This window comes from Echeneis naucrates, chromosome 17 (genome assembly GCF_900963305.1).
Source record: "Echeneis naucrates chromosome 17, fEcheNa1.1, whole genome shotgun sequence".
NCBI lineage: Eukaryota > Metazoa > Chordata > Actinopteri > Carangiformes > Echeneidae > Echeneis > Echeneis naucrates.
Window position 1 is genome coordinate 15,924,825 of NC_042527.1, and position 20,413 is coordinate 15,945,237.

Sequence of the window (20,413 nt, forward strand, 5' to 3'; positions counted from 1 at the left end):
CAATGGTTTATTTTAAACATTGGTACTGAAATTCAAACTATTTTTCTACTTGATTAAATGGAAGTCATACTTTGCTTCCTACTTTTTAAAATAGCGTTAAATCATATTTATTGACTTGCATTTGCGCTGTCTGGAAGCATGAATCTTTTGTTGACACTGACCTGTGCTATATGCTGGATACTCTATGCATCTTCTTGTGATAAAATATATTGCTTGAATACAATCTCTATGCATTTGTACATACTTCATAATTGCCTTGTTAGTAAATATAAAGAGAACCAGAGAGGCTGTTGCACTGTCTGGTAGAACTTGACCTACTGTGTATGATTACGAGGTTCCTTTTAGTATTTGTTTTATTAATTTGTGTTTTGTACAGCATTCAGAAGTTAATTTTGACAAGTGTGCATTCTATGGCTGAAAATCATTAAAATGTAAAACAAAAAACTGCGTTAAGTGACGTTTTATTTGAATAGATCAGTGCCCGCTTCATGTGTTGCTTTGCCAACCACTGATTTTTGTTTTTGGCATGGAAGTACTTTCATAGTTTTACATAGGTTTTACACGGAAGTTGAAGGTAGAGACGCATTCTACACTTAACAAAAACAAATTTTCAATCATGAAGTGAAATTCACATCTCATATGTTTCAATTATTCTATTATTCTACGGCATTTAATCATCCAAACAATATTAAAACCAGTTTCAAAACACTACAGACAAAAGAGCCACTGTGTTCTTCTCCTTTACTACCATTTCCCCCCAAACTCATTGATATGTGAACATGAATATGATAATACAATTTTTTTAATACATCAAATCTTTCCCACGAAGCTACGGTTCACCAAAAACATTTTTAGTGAATACATCAGTTTTATTGACTACTATTCCCTGATTGAAACTCCAAAATACTGTAAAAGCAATCCAACTACATCAATATTCAAACATATTTAAACATAGTTTTTTACTTATTTTGCTGTATTCTGTCTTTGTATTTTTGTTCGTTACCTTTTTCAATAAAGTTTTTTTTTTTTTTTTAAGGTAAGGCACCATACCAACGCCTGCTAACGGCTAACGGCTAACGGCAGGTGGATATAGTTCAACATTATTATCATGGAAGAATTACCTCCAAAGGTGTTTCGGTGTCTTGGGAAAAGTGATTGCGGGATGGATTTTTCATAGAGAGAAACAAACAGCTGGGACAAATTAGCAGGCTAATTCATGCTGTGATTAGCTTTCCTCCGTTGACTGTCATGGACTCCGGACGTCAAAACTCAAACTTCATGGAGACTTCCTCCGTTGGAGAAGAAACGATGGGTGACTTCGACTGAATGTGAGTTTCAGCCAAAGTTCAAAACCAAACGGTCTGTGTTGGCCATTTATTTCCTACTTTGGTATGGTTATCAGTGAATATTTAACACCGGGCCGTGTACTGGATCTGTACTGTTGCTAATGATTAACCCCCCTGAAGTTTCTTATGGTCTTTGTCATTAAGTTGTACAAAGGACGTGTGTGAGAGTGTGTGTGTTGTGGTGTATTGTGCTGTATTTACCTGCAGGCTCTGCCCTTTGCCTTGTGTTGCTGCTGGCGGAAAAAGCACAGTGACCGGTGACGTCACTGTGTGTTTCACTTCTTTGTACCCTCACTAATGAATATTACAACAGTTGTGTTGGTCTGTGTGTATTCGGCAGCAACCAGCTGAGCATATGCAGCATAGAGGGCTGTATAGATTTATGGGTGTGTATATTTCTGCTTTAGATTGGAAGCTCTCCAGCAGTCAGTCAATAATATTTTTTACTGCCTCATTCCTACTCTTTCGTCCTTTAGTTCATATTATTGTTGGTCTCTGGCTGTCTACCACTGTGCTCGCTCTCTATTTCTCTTGTGGAGCTCCGTACAGTTGAATATTTAAGTAGGTCTTTCCTGTGGCTCCTAAGTATAACAGATATAGCCCATTTTCTCCATGACTATTAGACAGCAAGATCAACAATTGCACAGTTGTGTTCCCCATAAGGAAGAGGATGTCGAAAGACGGTTCTACTTCACTTGCTGATTTTAAAAGGCAGCCTTGTAGAGATACTTATAGTATGTAGTATAGTAGTAGGAAGTCTTATAGTCCTGAATTACATCTGGAGATTTAACAATGTAATTTAGGAGTTTGGCATTTGGATATTGTTACATATTTGGGTGGAAATGCATAAATCAAGAAATAGCACAAAATGCAGTGTTAAATATTTATGGGAGGCCTATGGTCCCTATTGTGTATTCACTTCCAGGATAGTGTTGTTGTCACCTTACTGTACCTGTGGTGTAAGCCTCCTCATAAGGATGGGTGATTCTGAGCAGGGAAGCACCCTGCTGTTTGGCGCTGGCTTCAGTTTGGCATTATGATTTGGTTAGTGGCACCAAAATGACATTTGCAGTTGGACAGTGGAGAGTACAAAATAAATGCGTGATGGAAATATCAAACACTAAAAACTGACCAGAAATTATGATGAAACATCCTTTTCAAAGGACCACAGTTTTCAAAGAGGAAATTGTTTCCACGAAAGTGAGAAGTGAGTTGAGTGTTTCGCAATCCTTTGCACATTGCTGTTGATCTTTTTGTGTGGTTCAGCACAATTTGGGCCATAACATTTTGAGTTCTAGGCATCCAACAAATGCATCTATCACTAAAAGTACAGGATACCTTACTTTTATTTGGCCAGAATTCCCAGCTGGATAAAGCTTTGCGTCATGTAACTTAAAGCACAATGAAATATAGTAATTATAACTCTTAATTATTGCCTAGACATTGCAACTTTTTACAGAGCAGCTAACGTTAAGTACAAATTAAGTCATAGCCCAATCTTCAGTGGTGATTAGTCAAATAAATTTAATTCCAGTGTTGATGAATATTTACAGTGAATGAAATAAATCAGATAAAAATGTCTTACTGACTGGCTGATGATGATAAGATTTGGGGTCATACTACAGTAAGCCAAAGAAATGTGATCAAATAACACACTGAATGTAACTGCTTTGTGCTTCTGTAAATGTGTGCCCACTGGAATGCAATGTCTAGTAAATGTCATCCAATCAGTGTGGACAAAAATGGTAACATCAATGGTAACAATGGTAAAATGGTACAGCTTTACCAACTTCAGCCAACAGATGGTGACACTGGTGAAGTTTTTATTAGAGTAGGACATTGGCTGTAAGACAAGGTTTGGCCAAAAAGTGCGTTTCCACTGGATTGACCATCTTACCTGGCGCAACAGTGGAGACTGCTGGTGGATTTGGTGTGACTCTTGTAAAGTTGGAATGTAATTATACTTCTCACACTGAGCAGAGCACAGGAGTGGTAGTGGCCAGCTTTAAGCTTTGAGACTTTGTACATGTTAATAAATGACATTATTTGAACGGCATGCTTGTTCAACCTTCAGCCAATCCTACAAAGTTAGATACACTGCGACAACCTTGATGACCTAAGAAGACAGGGAGAAATGATTAATTTGTTGAGTTCTTCTACCTGCACAGATCTGACAGAGCCATCCATAGTACATCTAACAGTGCACATCATTTCACGACTGAGACCTATTCATACACATTTTAAATTCAGTGCATGATTCCACACAATTTTTATTGTTTGGCTCATTATCCCCCCGTCCTGGAACTGCAGCTGCAGCATAAACAAATAAATAGAGTAATTTTGAATTTCATGGTCTACTTATTCCATCAAGTCTCCAAGACAATAAACTAAATGACTATTGAAGTACTAAAATATGAACTCAATGGAGATCCATTACTCTATACATAACCACTGGCTGGGTCAGAGGCATTATATCCATTCCAGACTATTTCATGGCTACAATAGAAAATATGATGTAAGTGATTTAAGCGTGTCCTAAATCTGAGAAAAGAAGAACAACACTTGGCATAACATTCCAGTCCTCTGCTGGACACTAGCCAACCTTTTTATTATTGTTTTTAATTTATTTGCTTTATTATATCTCAATATTGCTCCTGTACTGATCTGTTAATATTTAAATTTCAGCATTGCTGTGGATGCTAAGCCATTCTCCAATTGTCAGGTCTAAGTTCATGTAACTATAATCTGGTGTACTTTCTAAATCAAATTCTAATTAATGAAAAAAAAAAAATACAGTTCCTGATATCTTCCATATTTCAGTTAAAATGCTTTTTAGAGAAAGTGTGACAAAAAGTATTGTTTTATTGGCAGTACTCACAGTTAGGTGGACATGGTTGGACACATACCCTTTCTTACACAGCCTTAGAAAAGTGGGGTGTTCCAAAGCAAACTGAATATCCAACAAGCAGTTGACAAGCTGGTGGTAAAAATATGGAGTGTAAAGCTGCTTTCGTCCTTTGGCCAAAATGTTGCAAGTCAGCATTTTTTAAGAAGCTCTTCACCTCCACAACGTATCTAGTAAAACAACTTAGCAGCATGTAATGGTAATTACTAAAAAGGCAGACGAAGTAAAGTCCTAATAGTTCCTAGAGAAGTACAAACACCTTTCTTTGAATAATTTTGAATGAATCAGCTGCATGTGTTATACACACCATAGATCAGCATAGAAGTAGAGGGAGGGAAATTGCAACACTAACATCTTGATGTTTGCAAACTCAGCTTTTTGACTGTAAACTCTACTCTTGCATGAACATGCAAGTACGTACAGATACAATTTTTATTGGTAATTGTGCCGTTTCCTGAGAAGCAGTTGGTGGAAAACCTAATGAATTTTTTTAAAACATTAGAATTATGTTCCAGTGCAGGTGTCCATGGTACACCTCATGAACCAAAGTTTTCATTTTATTCTCTTTATGTGAATAAACATTTTGGTCATAGATCTTTGCTGGACATTAGACTCATATTATGAACAATTGAATTGGCGCTTCAGACACTAACAACCTAGTAATTTATGACAAATCTGCAAAATTAGTCCAGTGCTGTATCTTAAGATCCCTTGAGAAAGACATTTCAAATATGAGACTGGAGAAGGGACAAAAACAGCTCAACTTCTTTATCCTTGCAACATTTGATTTATTTAGATTTTTTTTTTTTTGAGGAAATATCAAGCCTTTGGTTTATTTGGCAATAAGAGAAAGAAGATTAATTAATATAACAGCAAAAATGTCCAGGATGACACAATCATACCCCCCCCCCCCCCCCCCAAAAAAAAGGAAACAGAAAAAAAAAACTATTTCCATTGTAAAGAGCAGATATGCAATGTTGTAGTACTTTCAAACATTTTATCAATGTTTTTCATTTTGCATTTTGAAGTATAGTATGGGCTGCAACATAAATTACTTTTTCATGTCACTGTGAATTATTTGAAGGCCCTATGTGGCAGATTAATATACTCTTTAAACTTCTGGGCATTCAAATAATATAGTTAACACTAAATAAAGCATAATATAAAAATAAGAAAAGAATTTTACACTCATAACATTTAACAGTCGGGAGGGTCAGGAAAATATCAAACTAGCAAATACAAAGTCAGAGAAAAGCAATCTTAATATAGGACATCTCAAATGAATAACAGTTTAATTAGATTAATAACAAACTGAAATTCTGTACTCTTAAACATCCCAGCATCATTCAGACATTTATGTAAGGTGTATTTACAATATTCAGTTGGCTTGATAATTATCTGAGCTTGTGAAATGATTGACAAAAAGAGAAGTGGTAAAGTTTTTGTTGGTAATGCTGAGCATGATTGAGGGTTTCAACAGAACAAATATTTTTGTCTGTTCCAGAACGTTGTTGATAAAGAATAACTATATATGGAATTGGGCAATATTCACAGAAAAGGAAGCTGCTACAAACCTGACAAATCTTCTTCTTTGGTTCTCTGTCCAGATGTGAACTGACAATGATAAAGTCAGAGTTTCAGTAAGTGCTTTGAGAAAATACAATCAAGAATCAAGGTTTCTAAAGACCGCGGTCTCACGGTGTCTAATTGCCCCCACAGCATTCTTCTTGGTCCACAGGAAGCAAATACTTAACTAAATTATATTATAAGTATATTTAAATAATATGAAGAGATAAATTTGCCTTGCATAGGAGGAATAGTGCAGGTGTAGCAAATGTATATACCTTTCCAACTGTTTCATTCCGGTGCTTCATCCTCATTCACTCACCAGGTCTTGTAAGTAGAACAACTTGATATATTCTCTAGATAAAAGTTCCTCTGTTACTCAATTCCAGACTATGAAAATAAAGATATATTTCATATACATTTAAATTAAATGCATTCACTACTTTAGATAAGCCAAGGAGCCACAGAAATGTTAATTTTGAAGTAAACTAAGAAAACAGTTAGCTGGAAAAGGCATGCTAGTGAAATGATCTGATATTTTCTTGAGCCTGTGCACCGATGAGAGCCACTTCAGAGGCCTAATGTTTTCAGCATGTCTGTTCTATTTTCACCAACTTCTTAAACAATACATTTATTTTATTTTACCTCAAAACGGTCAAAAATGTCAAATTATCAAACTTTTAAGAATTCTTGTTCTTCACCTCCCCTTCGTGGATCAGAAGTAGCAAAGTTCCTTAGGCCCAATTCATCGTGTTTTCCTCAGGAAATTATTTATTGGAGTTATATGTGTCAATACATGAATGATAGCTTTTATTTTTCCCCCAAAACTATACTAATACACTTAATGCTATTTATGAAATTCCTTTGGACACGCATGATTGAAACTAGAACTTGAATGGGTGGAAATGTACAACCACAAGGCATTAATTCTATTTTAATAAAGAATAACAGAAAATCAGTATTGTGTTGTATCAAGTTTAATGTTCATTTAATAGCAATTAGCAGTAAGATTTTTGCACATTTGATGAGAACTAGCAATAAACATTATCTAGTAGGCATAAGCATAACATGTGACATTTATATACATTCAATCACAGATAAGAAAAAAATCAAATGCTAATCATTCCTAATGAGACATCCTAGAGCCTGAATTGGTCTGTTCCACGAGGTCAGCCATCGCCAACTCCACTGAAACGCACACTTAGTGACACACTGTTAAATAACTGAATATAGACTGTGTATAGTAAAAATAAAAAACAACCAAAACAAAAACAAACACTACAGCAAAAACACACATGGAAGTGTAATACATCAGCCTGAGATACAGTATCATTTATGTCCCATTAATTTCTGCCATGTTTTAAATCACAGGGTGAGAATAGGCTCTGGGTTTTCTACCTCTGCATTCTCTATCAGTTTATTGGTGTCTACCACATCGGGCTTGGAGCGTTCACTGTCAAAGTAGAGTGGATTGTCAAAGGTTGGAAGGGGACGGGGGGACTTCTTGTAGCAGTAGAATGCCGTGGCTATCAGCGAAGAAGTGATGACAATGATCAGCACGACCACTAAACTTGTGTGGACACGACTGCCAGGATCCTGACCTCCCTGAGGTTCTGTACAAATTAACCAAGTAGTGATCAATTCATTTTTAATTATAACAATGATAAAAATTAAATGAATTGTTATTACTCTTACTTTTTTACTTTAAGTATTTCACATCCTACTAAACCTATGACGCAAAGGAGATTGGATACAAAGCTGAAACTTACCAGATCTTGACCCTGACTCTTTGGGTATTACTGTTGTGAAAGAAGAGAAGGATGGTCAAATATCTAATCACTTTTATGGAATATATATACATATTTTTGTCCCATCATCCTTTCCCTAAGGGGAAAGCTTTAAATTAAATTAACGACAGTAGTTCACAGCGCACATAAAATAAGCCCTAGAATAACCCAGAGATGTGTCACATGAGGCTGGATGTTATTGTTGTCTTTGTTTAGGCTACAAGCCGTTGTGTTTTTAACAACCCTTACAACAGAGCATTCTTGCACAAGCTATCTTATGTTATTATGTCGGTGTGTGGTATTTACCTTTAGGTGTTTTACAGATGTACGCTTTATCGTGCCACCTGTGACCAGTTCTCCACGTCCCATCGACTGAAAGAGTTCCAAAGTCAGAATATGGCTCATCCTCACTCCAGTTAGTGTAGTCCACGACTGTCTTATCCAACCACAACCACGTCCCTAGGGCCCAAGAGAAACTCAGTACTTGGACAGTTTGTATATGTAATCGTTTTGGACACAGCAGTAATGTGCCCTATGTGCACCTGATTGTTCTGTCCAGGTCTATTAAAAAAAGTAAACAAAAAAATAAAACTTTACGTTTTACACTTTATGTGATAAATTTTAGCAGTTAAATCATCACCTCTATTAATTCTATGATTAATTCATTTAAATGTATTTGCTGCAGCTTGTCTTTATTTATTTATTTATTTATTTGTTTGTTTGTTTGTTTAGGTTAACTTGATCTCCTCATTTAAAGTTTAATAATACCTTTATGAGTTTTGTACAAGCCGATCCAGAATGATTGGTGGTTGTCTTGAAATATTTCTATGGCTCTTTGGAGGAACTGTTGCTCAGAGGGATCTTCAATGCTAGCCAGGGCTCCACCTTCATAATAAAAACAGTAATTTGTTTAATTGCATGTAACTGCACTAATCTAATTCATACACAACCACTCTACATTTAAACTGAAAGTGGGAATCCAGCTTCTTCTGAAAGGGGTGTCTCTTACCATGCCTTGCACAATTGCTAGCTGCATTTGGCCATTCAGACTCATCTGTTACGAACAGGTAACAATTGCCCCTAAAGGGCAGCCAGTTAAAAGTCAGATAGTTTTCAGTAAATTCTTCAGGGCAGACTCCTGGGAAGGTGGTTGACTCTGTTGGCGCCACATCTGTGAGTGAAAGAGACGGTGATGATGGCTCCACCAATGACTACATTAACTTTTACCTTTGACCACAACATTTTTCATTATAATACTTATTTCATTTAGAAATCACGCAAACCTATTTTCACTATAACCTACAGACACATTGACACTTGGTCTGACTGGTGTATTGTATTCGTTTATGTTGTCTTCTAACATACCTGTAGACTGCACACAAACACTTAACATGGTCTGATTGCAGAAAGCAGTCCTCCATTTCCCATCCAAATCCAGGTACACACAAGGTTTGTCCCTTGTAGGTTCACCCTCAGCCCAGCTGGCAAAGTTCAAGTGCCAACCATTAATATACCTAAAATAACCATTGGTCTGAAAACAAGTATAGACAGTTATTCGAATGAATCAAAATTCAAGTGGCTGGTTAAACGAATAAACAGTTGTATAAGAATAATCTGCTCTGTAGTGATTCAGCGGTGAATCATCTTCATTGGAACATTACAAAGGTACATTTTTATTCAATGACGTTGGCCTGTTACCTGCTGTTTATTCAGTCCTATCCATAGAGGAGCTTTCAGATTCATAGCCAGCAGCTCAATGTAGGCCTGTGTCCACTCATTTCGCAGGCTAGCCAGTTTGGCATTTTCACTTTCACAGTGTCTGCTGGCATCATCCCAGGTTAGATTTTGAGTTACAGCCTTGATGCTGTCATTTCCCAGAGTTACATAGATATTTGGAACTGCTGGTTCTGGTTTATCCTGAATATTTGGGTCTGTTGAGAGAAAAAAAAATAAATGAATGATTACTTGATCTTTGTCACAGGAACTTCTTAGTTTTGTGCAGTGTGTGTACAAATTAGCTAATTCAGTTTTATCTTTACTAATAACATTTCGCAAACCTGTTTTGTAGGGCTCTAACCAATGAGTTAAAAACTAAAATACAGATTTTTGAAAAGCTATAGCTTAGCTCAGAGCTGAAGAAAAGAGGTGCATTTCATTTTTTACCTTTGGATGCTTTCTAAAACAGGAAATGGATTAACGTACCAAGATTTCGACTACAGACAAAGCCATTGGTGTCATTGCAAGATTTAATGAACCATTTGCCGATAGCAAGAACAGGATTGCTGTTCATCAAAACACAGTCTTCCTGGGGAGGACAGTGAAGTGGTTAGGACTATAAATCTTTTCATTATGAAATCTCAATGCTAAAACTAAGAACATTTTGTCTGCTCTACATAAGCAGAAACAATATTTTAGCTTTTAGCAACTAAATGTTTGAATTGTTACCTCATTCCATCTTTGATAGAATGTTCCAGGACGATGCTGATTTTTCTAAAGAGTAGAACACATTTAGACATTAATATATAATTGAACAACAACAACACAAGACTGCAGGTCAGTAAATATTGGATTGACAGCTAGTAATTCACGTTATATTTGACAAATATTGCATGCACTTACAGAATAGCCCCAGTTGGTATATCGCCTTGGTTTCCCATCAGTCCAGTAAAATCCATCTTGTTTTATACCATTCAAACCAATCCACAGGTCTGTACTTCCTACTTCAGCCATTTTGGTTGTTAAAAAGGCTGAAAAGTTCAAAGATGAAAATCAAGTAAATTATTTTTTTTTCCCTTCATCTTGGTATCATTTCACATAGGAAATGTAATATTATTGATATTGGATACATAATATAAAATTAAACAGGAAATCATGAATTACAAAATACATTTCTACAAATAGTTTGAAGGATATCAAAGATATCACATCAAAGAGATTAAGATTGATTTACATTTTAATGACTCTGACAAAACAAGCTCAGGATTTACTTTCTTTAAGAAAAAACTAACAGGAAACAAACCAAACCTTGCACACGTCTTGTGGGAATAGAGGCTAGATTTCCTCCTACAGTAATACACCGTCTCCTTGCATCTTCCCAGGTCATTCTCTGGTCACTTATGATGTTATAACACTGTCCATAAGAAAAAGAATATAGATGTAGAATTTGAAGTGAGCCAAAAGTCAGGAAAGGTTGAAAAATATCCATCATGTTTTGAGGCTGGCAAGGATTTCTGACCTTTGAGTCAAATTTTGTCCACTTTAGTGGGCAGCCACCTTTAGGAGAAGGTGTGGGGGCTGCAGTTGTGTTGATAGATGATGATGGCCCTCGCTTACAAATGGACATGTGCTCCCTGCCACAGTTACTAGTACGCCAAAAGCCTGTGAGAACAGCAGAGCTGCACTGAGTAACATTTCACAAGCAGCATATCACAGCAACCTATCCAGAGCAACTAATCTCAGTTTGATTCTTGGTTAAAATAGTCTTCAATTAGTTTGTACATGGCACTGGATTACTTACCCATATAATAATCAATTTTTACACAGGTCTCATCAAAGGCATCAGTATTAGGTTGATTTTTATCCCATCTTTGCAGTGTTACCGGAGTATTGTCCATCCACCTTCACGTATAAACAGTTAAGATGATTTACGTTATCATCAAGCAATAATCACGTGACACTGCTCTCTTGTTGACAGGTGAACGTTAGACTGACGGTAAATGTAGCAAGGCAACTATATAACTTCTAGATATAAAATCAAATCTGTACCTCAGACTTTCATACTCAAGCAAACAAATTGGCAGTTTGGTACATCTGTATATCTGTTTGCACAAATTTGCCAGATCGAGTAATAAGCAGGCAAAAACCTGGTTTAAAGCAATAGGAGTTATAAAAAGAACAACTTTACATTTTATGGTATTCACTGGTACTTACCAAAACGACCCGTCCAGATCCACCGACAAACCTATATAATAGTGCCCATAGCTTCTGGAAATCTGCAAAGGTGCAGATCCTCAGATAAATACACACACATTTAACAACCATCATTTGTAGTTGCCAAACGCATTAAATGCACATTTGGATTTGCAAAAAAAAATTTATTTTTTTTTTACTAAAAATACTTGCCTGTTTCCAAAGGAAGACATTTTCGTCCTTACTGGTGATGGATGCCAAGTCACCATGCCTTTGCTTACAGAAGTGGCGAGCCTCTTCCATGGCCCTGGCCTGTTTGTTAAAGAAGTACTGATTCCCTTTCCATACAAGCCAGCCATCTAAAGTCTTGTTATAGTCTGCAAAAGGTTTTTGACACTTTTAATGGAAGCATTTCACAGTTTATTTACTTTGTCCATGTAAGGGTTACTTAACATTGAAATATATATTTTGTGTCTTCATGCCAGTGACGTCCAACTGGAGGCATTATGTTTTCATGTTGTCCATTTGTCTATCTGAGTCTTGTGAATAATGCTTTGCAAAAACACTTCTGGTCATTATTCAGCAATGTGCTGAGGAAGGGGAGTTTGTGACTGTATTTGCTGCAACCTAACCAATTGGTGGAGTAATACAACTTCAAGGATGTTATTCTCATGCTTGGGTAGGTGTGTGGTTTTATAGTGTCAACTCACCCACTGTGGTGACATTTGGAGGTGGGTTTGGTGTCACTCCTGTGAGGATACAAACAACAAGTCAATTTCTAACACAACAAATAGATCTGTCATTCTGGTCTGGTTTGTATTATGTGTTTCATTTTGCTTGTGGGATGATGGCGCTCAGGATTTCACGGCAGTAATTGTATGTAACAGCAGGAACAGTTTGCATTGATGGTTACAGATTTATTACGTAGCTATTAGTCAACTATCAGCATCAGTGATATAAGTAAACCTTTGTGTGGAATGTGTTTGTAAGAAAGAGATGGTGTACAATTTTTCCTGAATTATCAGTTATTTTCAATAATTTCTCTTCATAATTTTTTCATCAGAGGGATTCAAAAGTTAATTATATATTTTATATGTATATGGGTTTTTTTTGTTTTGTTTTTTTTTAATCTGTACCTGCACGGATCTGACATAGCCAGTCATTGTAACTTTCACAGTTTACATCGTTCCAGGACCCAGATTCATCCCAGTTATACATCTTGTATTCAGCACAAGATTCTGCATTATTAAAATTGTTTGGCTCGCCCTCCTGCCAGTGCTGGAAGTTAAGCTGTGAGTCAAAAGGGAAAAAGAGAAATGGTTTTATGGTTGTGTAAAGAGAGCTTGAGAGAGGCATTGAATCGTTTAGGTTATCAAATCAGTTGTGAAAAGTAGAAGACACAACGAACCGGCGACCCATCACTCCAGACATAACCTGTGTTTGGATCAGCAACATGAAGTCCAATCCAGGCTTTTCCAGAACTGTAGGGCAAAAAATGATAAACATTCAATTTTGCTTTGTGAACATAGAGCTTTCACTAATCATACAGTCACCTGATGACTTTCTGTGAGATTTCTAACTTCCTTTATGATGATTCTTTCTAGAGGCAAGTGATGAGCTACAGCAAAGATGGTGGAGCAAACGAGGCCATGACAAAGAAGAGGTGCCAGGTAAATAAGTGTGTCCTTACTGGAAGAATACTTTAATAACTTCAATAATAACTTTCATACATTAATAATAATAATAGACCAACTCATACCGTCCCACTAGCAGATCAGTTGTACTGTGGATGCTGAGCAGATCTCCTCCAATGGCCCTGCAGTAATCTCTGGCCTCAAACCAGGTCTTCTCGTTTGCCCGAGGGCCTGTAAAAAACTTAAGGCAAGAAGTGTGGGCTGGATTGAATTTCACCAAACACAGGATGATTTGAAAAGAGATTTTTTTCCTTAAGAAAAATAGACTTTAAGGCCTAAAATTATGAGATTTGAACAATATTTGAATATACTTGTTTCTGATAATATTTGATGTTATGGTAAAAATATTTATTTACAATGTTTGAAATGCTACAAGTTCATGCATTATCAATCAGTTTAGTTTTTTTTACTTTTTTTATAGCTGGATAGATCCTGTACAGTGAACATAGCTGCTTGCTGTGGCTGAAAATAGCATCTTCAGTGTTAGCATGTTTTGTGTGTGTTTAACCGAGGTGGAGCCGTTGTTGTACCTTAGAGCAAACATTTCTTGTTCCCACTCGAGTCCAACCTTCCGGACACTTGGGAGGAGTTTGTGTAGGTGGTGGAACAGTTACAGTAGCTCCCTCTGCCAGATGTTTGCAGATGTATTTCTCCTGATTGGTGCAGGGCAGCAAATCCCAGAGTCCTGCCAAAATCCCAGTCGTCATGGCAACACAGCCCTGTTGGTAACCTTAAGTTGGTGAAGGGAAATATAGTACAAATAAGCATCAGCTTCACAATTCTTATATATGCAATTCTTATATATATATATATATATATATATATATATATATATATATATATGTATATATGTGTGTGTGTGTGTATTTTATTTTTTGCTCCTTACCTGGCATTTCAGTGTTCCAGTGGGTAAACCTCACTAAGTCCGTGTTAGTCCACACAAATTGTTCAATGTGTTTCTGGTTGGAGAGTCCTAGCCAGAAGTGTTTCTCTGGTCTCAAGCCCACCAAACTCACAAGGAATGCATTGTCCACCCTGAATATATTTACACATGTTAGATATATTTATTTATATTTGCACATATTTTATGATTACTATACATAATAATGCAATAATAATTTTACACTTGACTGAATGAATTATATGATATAAACTGTAGTAGTGTAAACATAACACGGCTAAAAAACATTTTTTTCTTACCCATTTGAAACATCTGCTAAGTAGGATCCTGAGCTCTTGCAGTCTTCTTTAGCTTCATCAAAAGTCTTTGTCTCGGTTCCTACAAAGTAGCAGTAGGAACCATGTCTCTTCCAACCCTGTTGGAAATAGAAAATAACCACTCATTAAAGGCTAAATGTCCATTTTATGAATGTTTTTAATCAATGAGTTCAAGTGTATTATTATTCTTTTTTTATTTGCTTCATCTACAAAATATATCAGTGACCAACTTAACAAACTAGTTCATTATTGAAGTTAACGTTTCAATTTTTGTTAATGCTCCCTGAGTAGCCAAATATTCATTAAAGACAGATAATTTTTTTTCATTGGTTACATATATATTTCACTTACTGCTTTGCAGCCTATATCCAGATCTACTTCATCTCCAGTGTGTTCAGTTTCACTCTGCTTCATGCAGATAAAGCCATGTTTCTCATCACACGAGCGATCCGCCCAGTTCCCTTTCTGAGAGAAGAACACTTAATTATAGTAGATTGATAGAATTATGGGGTGGTTAGTTGATGCATTTAATGAGGGACACACAAATGTTTTTAATTTATGCAAAAATCACAATCAAATGTGTGCACAGAGATTTCTTCAAAAAAGTTTTGGGATGCAATAATTGTCTGCTTGAGAGTTTTCTTGAAAATGGATAAGACCACTTGAAACTCCCCATGTGTGATGTGTTCATATTTATGTAAAGAAGGATTTATATGCACCATGCTCCTTACCTCACCACGAATGAGAACACAGTCTTCATCGTCAGTAGACACAGCAGGTTTCCCATACTCCCAGCTGGTGAAGCTGACAGTGGATTGGTCACTCCAGTCAAACATCCCCTCATTTGTCCGGTCATTTAGTCCAATCCACAGTTCATCAGTGGATGCTGCAGACGTGAACAGATTATATCACATGACGCAAAATTGACAAGATCATTTGAAATCTTTGTATGTCTAATTGAATAAAAAAACTCTTAAACTGCTTTATAAAGCTTTATAAAAAAAACAAAAACAAAAAACAGATCACCAAATGTGCCAATTGTTTTTGAAAGTTGGACTGTGTTCATGTATGATTCATATACCATATCCAAGTTGAGAAATGACAAAGCTTTGGTCTTCTATATTGCGAATGCTGACTAGATCTCCGTGTTGTTTTCGACATTCTCTCTGAGCATTTATCCATGTTTGAAGCGCACGCTGAAGGTGGAAGCAGTGACCATTGTAGGGAATCCATGGGCTCGAACAAAATCCTTGCTCAACTGATTATGAAAAGAGCAAACGTATGAGGAACTAATACTGATATCAGACAATGACTTTGAAGCCAGTGCAGGTTAAACATTATTCTGTACTTTGTGGTGGAGCTGGTGGGACCCCCTCATTGTAGCAGATATATCCCATTTTCTTTGCACAGGATGAACTTTCCCAAGTATACTGCCCAGCAGATTCAAGAAATGCACAGTTGTGTCCTGGATTAGGAAGTGGATTTCCTGAGAGAGAAGCAGAAAAAACAACAAAAAAAAGCTATTAAAAATTGGAAATAAACAAAAACAAAATTTTACATTGCATGCTCTTTCCGTGTTCAGAGATGAAAATACCTTAAACTAATTTTGCCAATCTATTGAAATTTTAAATGAGGAAACTTTAAATTCATATTACCATTAAATAGACAATGAGAGACCAGTCTCATATTCAGATTAACTAGATATCATAAAATAATTCAGTACAGTATGTTAAAACTGAATCAAAAGGACTATTGAGTGGAGCAACTCAAGTTAGACAAAAATTCCAACTACAATATCTAAATGGGTTGACCAGATTAATAAGACTAAACCTGCATTAGCTGACGTCTGGCCACGATGAGCTTTTATTCGCTACTACAACTTTGTTCTAAAGCAGTTGGTCAATTTACACATCCAGCAGGCCGTGGCAGTGGCTTTGACTTGGAGCCATGTTTCTAACCATAAGTTTAGTTTTCCGTTCTTCAATCTCAATAATAAATATCCGGCTCTTTCTCAGGAAGTCATTAATGTCTGGAAATTCCGCTGATGAGTAAGGTTGAGTAAGGTAAACCCAAAACATCAGGCTGAAGACTAAAGCTTTTAAGGACTGAGAGAAGAGGAGGCATGATCCCTTTCACACATGTGATCTCACAGGATCTCTTATCAGTATAGCAGACATTGCTTTTAAACAGCTTTAATATTTTAGATGTTAATACATGATTTTTCCTGTTTCAGTCCTTGTTCCTGTTTGTCAGTCTATCTCTAAAGGAAGAGTGCTTAAGGACATTTTACATTCTTTTACAAAAGTGACAACTTACCAGCACTCCATTTCAGATAACGGAAAGGCCTCCCATTAGACCACTGCCAACCATGTTCTGGGTCCAGAACCAACCCAATCCAAAGTTTTTGCCGACCTGATGCCAATAGTGCTGCATGTTTGTGTGTCGGTGGTGTTGAGAGGGACAAAAACAGAGAAAGGACAGAGTAAAGAACTTGTTCCCCTTTTTCCACATTGTTCCTTTTTTGCAGCTTCATAACAAATCCACAGGAAGACCAAAATCACAGTCACAAATCACAAACACACATTTGAAACGTATTGAACAACTTGTTGGAAGTTGTTGGAAGTTGTGTATAGCCAGGATAAAAAAAAACAGTAACTGTAATTACATTAACAACAAAGATTGAGCCTCAAAATTTATTGTTGCTGAATTCATCAAAACAGAGTAATCAGTTTTTATTTATTTCATCCCAGTTTCTTATGAGTCAGATGAAAATGAATGTCTAATTGATTTGTCCAAAGTGGACTTTAATATTTGTAACCTAAATACAGAAGCTTTGTATCACTCCTGGACAAAATGGATTGCACACCCTCTCCTTTGTGCTCACAAAGTTACAATGTCGCAATGATTCTTGGACTATTTAGAGAAACACTGGTGTGATCTCATTAAGCTATGCAGTTCTTTTGCATGAAATAGCTGGTGTCTTGAAGGTTTGCACAAGGTCTTGAAAACTGAATTTTATATATATTGTAGGGTGATCAAAGATCGCAAATGATAATGCAAAAAGAAAATGGCAGTAATTTCTTCAAATTTTTGTTGTTTTGTTTTTTTTTAATTAAAAAAATCTAATCTTTGTTCATTTTTATATGATCATGCATTATTGAAGATATTTCTATGACAGGGATTTTAACTTTGCAAGTATTTTATTTTACATCTACCAAACCTTTTATTTGCAGTTTCCTGATTTAATAATAATTGCCTTTGACAGTTTAACCGATATTGATAAGTACAATTCCTGTTAATTTGTGCATAAACAAAAATGTTGCCTTACCTGAGATATAAGCCCTTTCATGACGGTTGGTGATACTGACCAGTGAGGCACCCTGCTGCTTGCAGCTGGCATCAGCCTGAGGCCAGGTCAGAAGTGACTGTGTGTTGAACTGGTAAGACTCTCCTGTTACAATGTTTTTGGCCCAGTGTTCTCTGGCTAATCATTCATTTAGAAAGTGGAGAACAAGAACGAGAAATTCTTCAGTCAGTTAAACAGTTTTAACAACATATAATGTTCACCTGTCAGGGTACTCACAGGTACTCGGACAGTATCCCCACTGTTCACGTTCATATTTTGTCTCAATTGCACACCAAGGGCGCTTTTGTGAGGAGTCAAAGGTAGTGCAGTCTCCAAACCACCGGTCTTTGTACAGGAAGGGAAACATGCAGATCTTCCCAAATGCATTTCCTTCAATGGTAAAAAGTTCTAGGTGGAGCAAAAAAAAAGGTTGATCAAAATAAAATCTCCTTAAGTTAGATTAACACATGGAAATGGTTCTCTAACAATGTGGGGCTCTAAACATCTTTTCCCCCAGAATTTCATAGCATACTTAAATCATTTGTTTGTTTTGTCCTCTCTGGTGTGTTGATGTACTCCAGACACGCAACACCAAAATTTAATGATGAGGAGCTTCGTGCATCATTCTACTGGGAATTTACAATTTTATGATTATTCAATAGTTCCTGTGAATATTCAGAGTATTGCGGTAACAATCTTCCAACACTAGTAGCCAAACATGTGAGCCACTTTAGTCTTCAGTCTCATGGCTACACATCTAGTTCCCTCCAAAGGGTTCATACTGTACCTCTGTGTGTTCTTGTGCAAGCCCCGTTTGTTGTCCCAGTGATTGTGAGGTGGTTATTTGGCCCAATGGTTTTGGAGAGAACAATTGATTCATCAGATTTGATTTCAATGTAGAGCTTTTGGCCTTTTAGGGCGAGCAGTGTTCCATTCCTGCATTCCCACTTTTGGAGGTCACTCTTGTCATCACAGTCGTAGAGGCTCACTTCGCTCCCCACAGTTTTGCCCTGTGCTCCCAGGCACTTTTTGGTCGGGACAGCAAAAAGACGGTTACCAGTTGTCCAACGCATGTCATAGCAGCGGGTCAATTTTTTCAGCAGGCAGATACCAGTGGCCTTGTTAATTAGTGTGAATGGGGCATCTGCAGAGAGAAATGTTAAGTTAAAAAAAAAAAAAAAGCAAAATGCAGGGTTTTTTTAAAAGATAAATTTGTTCCATTATCTTTTCTGCTGGAGCATCTCTGTTCAAAGGACATTTCCTGTTTTGTTTTCCGGCTGCTCTACTTGACACAGTGTCCAATATTCTGCAGCTTTGTCAGTTTATTGTTTAAATCCAATTTGCCCTTTTAAAAAAAATTATAAAAATAAAAACATCATTAAAGGTGGATAAGAAAAAAATCAAATCATCACCATTTTCAATTTATGTTGATAGTAGTAGTAGTAGTAGTAAAATATGTCAGAATTAAAATTTTCATCATCTTTAATCTTTCCCATCACAGCAAATGTGCATTAAAACAACAACAAATTGATTGCACCAAGACATCCTGACAGCTCCCAGACCTCCACAATACGGATGTGGAAGGGCATAAAATACAGTGTGCTGTATAAGAAAGCTCATACTGTACCATTTGCTGTCAAACAGTGAAATTTTAGGATGAAGAGCACAAAGGCTGCAAGAGTTATCCTTGGGGTCAGCATTCTTCTGATAAGTCTCACAGCAGCAGACACTGTCCATGCATTGCAAGCAGAGGACTTATGAGCATGACCATGAAAAGGAGGGAATCTTAATAGCACTGACACTGACTTTTTTCCCCCCCTTTTCATTGAGTAAGTGTCATGTTTCGGATTGGCAGATTTCAGCATTTTGCCACTGGTAAAGCGGGGGGTGGGGGGTAGGGGGGTTGGGAGGGAAGTATCGGCAACATACACACACACTTTTTAGTTGCACATATGTTCGTCCAGAAAGAGCGGCCCCATTCACTTCCTGTTGTAGGGATAAGAAAAAAAAATTTAACAGAGTTTTTTTTTTTTTTTTTCTAAACATGACTCATCAAAATCTTTGGTCCAGACCAGCATCCATCCTCATTGACAGTGATTCACATTCCTGATTACTGCCACTAGAGTTTAAAGACCCCTAACCCAAAAATTTAAAATGTGTAAAAATGCTCTGCTATTACTATTTTTTGATTGAAATTGCTTTCCCACAAAAAATTAGTTTTAAAAAGCTGTCAAAGAGGCTAAAAACACGTCCACTATTTCTCCCTCATTGAAAAATCCAGGTTTTATGAATATTCATGAGACTTGAGATTCATCAGACTTGCACCCGCCCACCACTGCTGCCCGATCTGCGTTGCTTGGTAACATCGGTGCGCTGCGTCAGCTCTCAGCCGCTGTCGCAACCCCAGGCCCCACGCTCGGAAAAGCATCATGCTTCAAGATGAGCTTCGTGGCGAAACCCATCCGTTTTTGCGGCAGGTTCAAGAAGCAGCTGTCCTCAAAATGCTTGCTGCAAGACTTGCATTTTAGCTGGAATGTTTTCAGGGACATTATCATTCCAAATGAATTGCAACCATTTCTCCCACGTGGTTTGATCCTTTGGTAAAAGATGAAGGCTGGTATCACGATTAGTCTCTAAACACC

General features: G+C 36.9%; 1 protein-coding gene across 1 annotated transcript; it reads right to left on the bottom strand.

Annotated features, from left to right (window-relative positions):
* Window positions 1-6,778: 6,778 nt before the first annotated feature.
* On the bottom strand, window positions 6,779-19,556 carry mrc1b (mannose receptor, C type 1b). Its single transcript, XM_029524289.1, has 31 exons — window positions 19,399-19,556; window positions 18,559-18,915; window positions 18,009-18,179; window positions 17,754-17,909; window positions 16,742-16,852; window positions 15,774-15,911; window positions 15,507-15,683; window positions 15,157-15,311; window positions 14,777-14,890; window positions 14,408-14,523; window positions 14,094-14,242; window positions 13,738-13,937; window positions 13,273-13,388; window positions 12,922-12,994; window positions 12,650-12,803; window positions 12,224-12,262; window positions 11,727-11,890; window positions 11,535-11,596; window positions 11,122-11,222; window positions 10,840-10,982; window positions 10,629-10,734; window positions 10,224-10,351; window positions 10,050-10,094; window positions 9,807-9,909; window positions 9,303-9,535; window positions 8,970-9,135; window positions 8,614-8,775; window positions 8,373-8,489; window positions 7,911-8,063; window positions 7,587-7,616; window positions 6,779-7,430 (listed from the first exon to the last, which is right to left on the bottom strand). The coding sequence occupies exons 1-31, from the start codon at window positions 19,469-19,471 to the stop codon at window positions 7,183-7,185; spliced, it is 4,260 nt and encodes a 1,419-aa protein (XP_029380149.1). The 5' UTR covers window positions 19,472-19,556; the 3' UTR covers window positions 6,779-7,182.
* Between the last annotated feature and the right edge of the window lie 857 nt (window positions 19,557-20,413).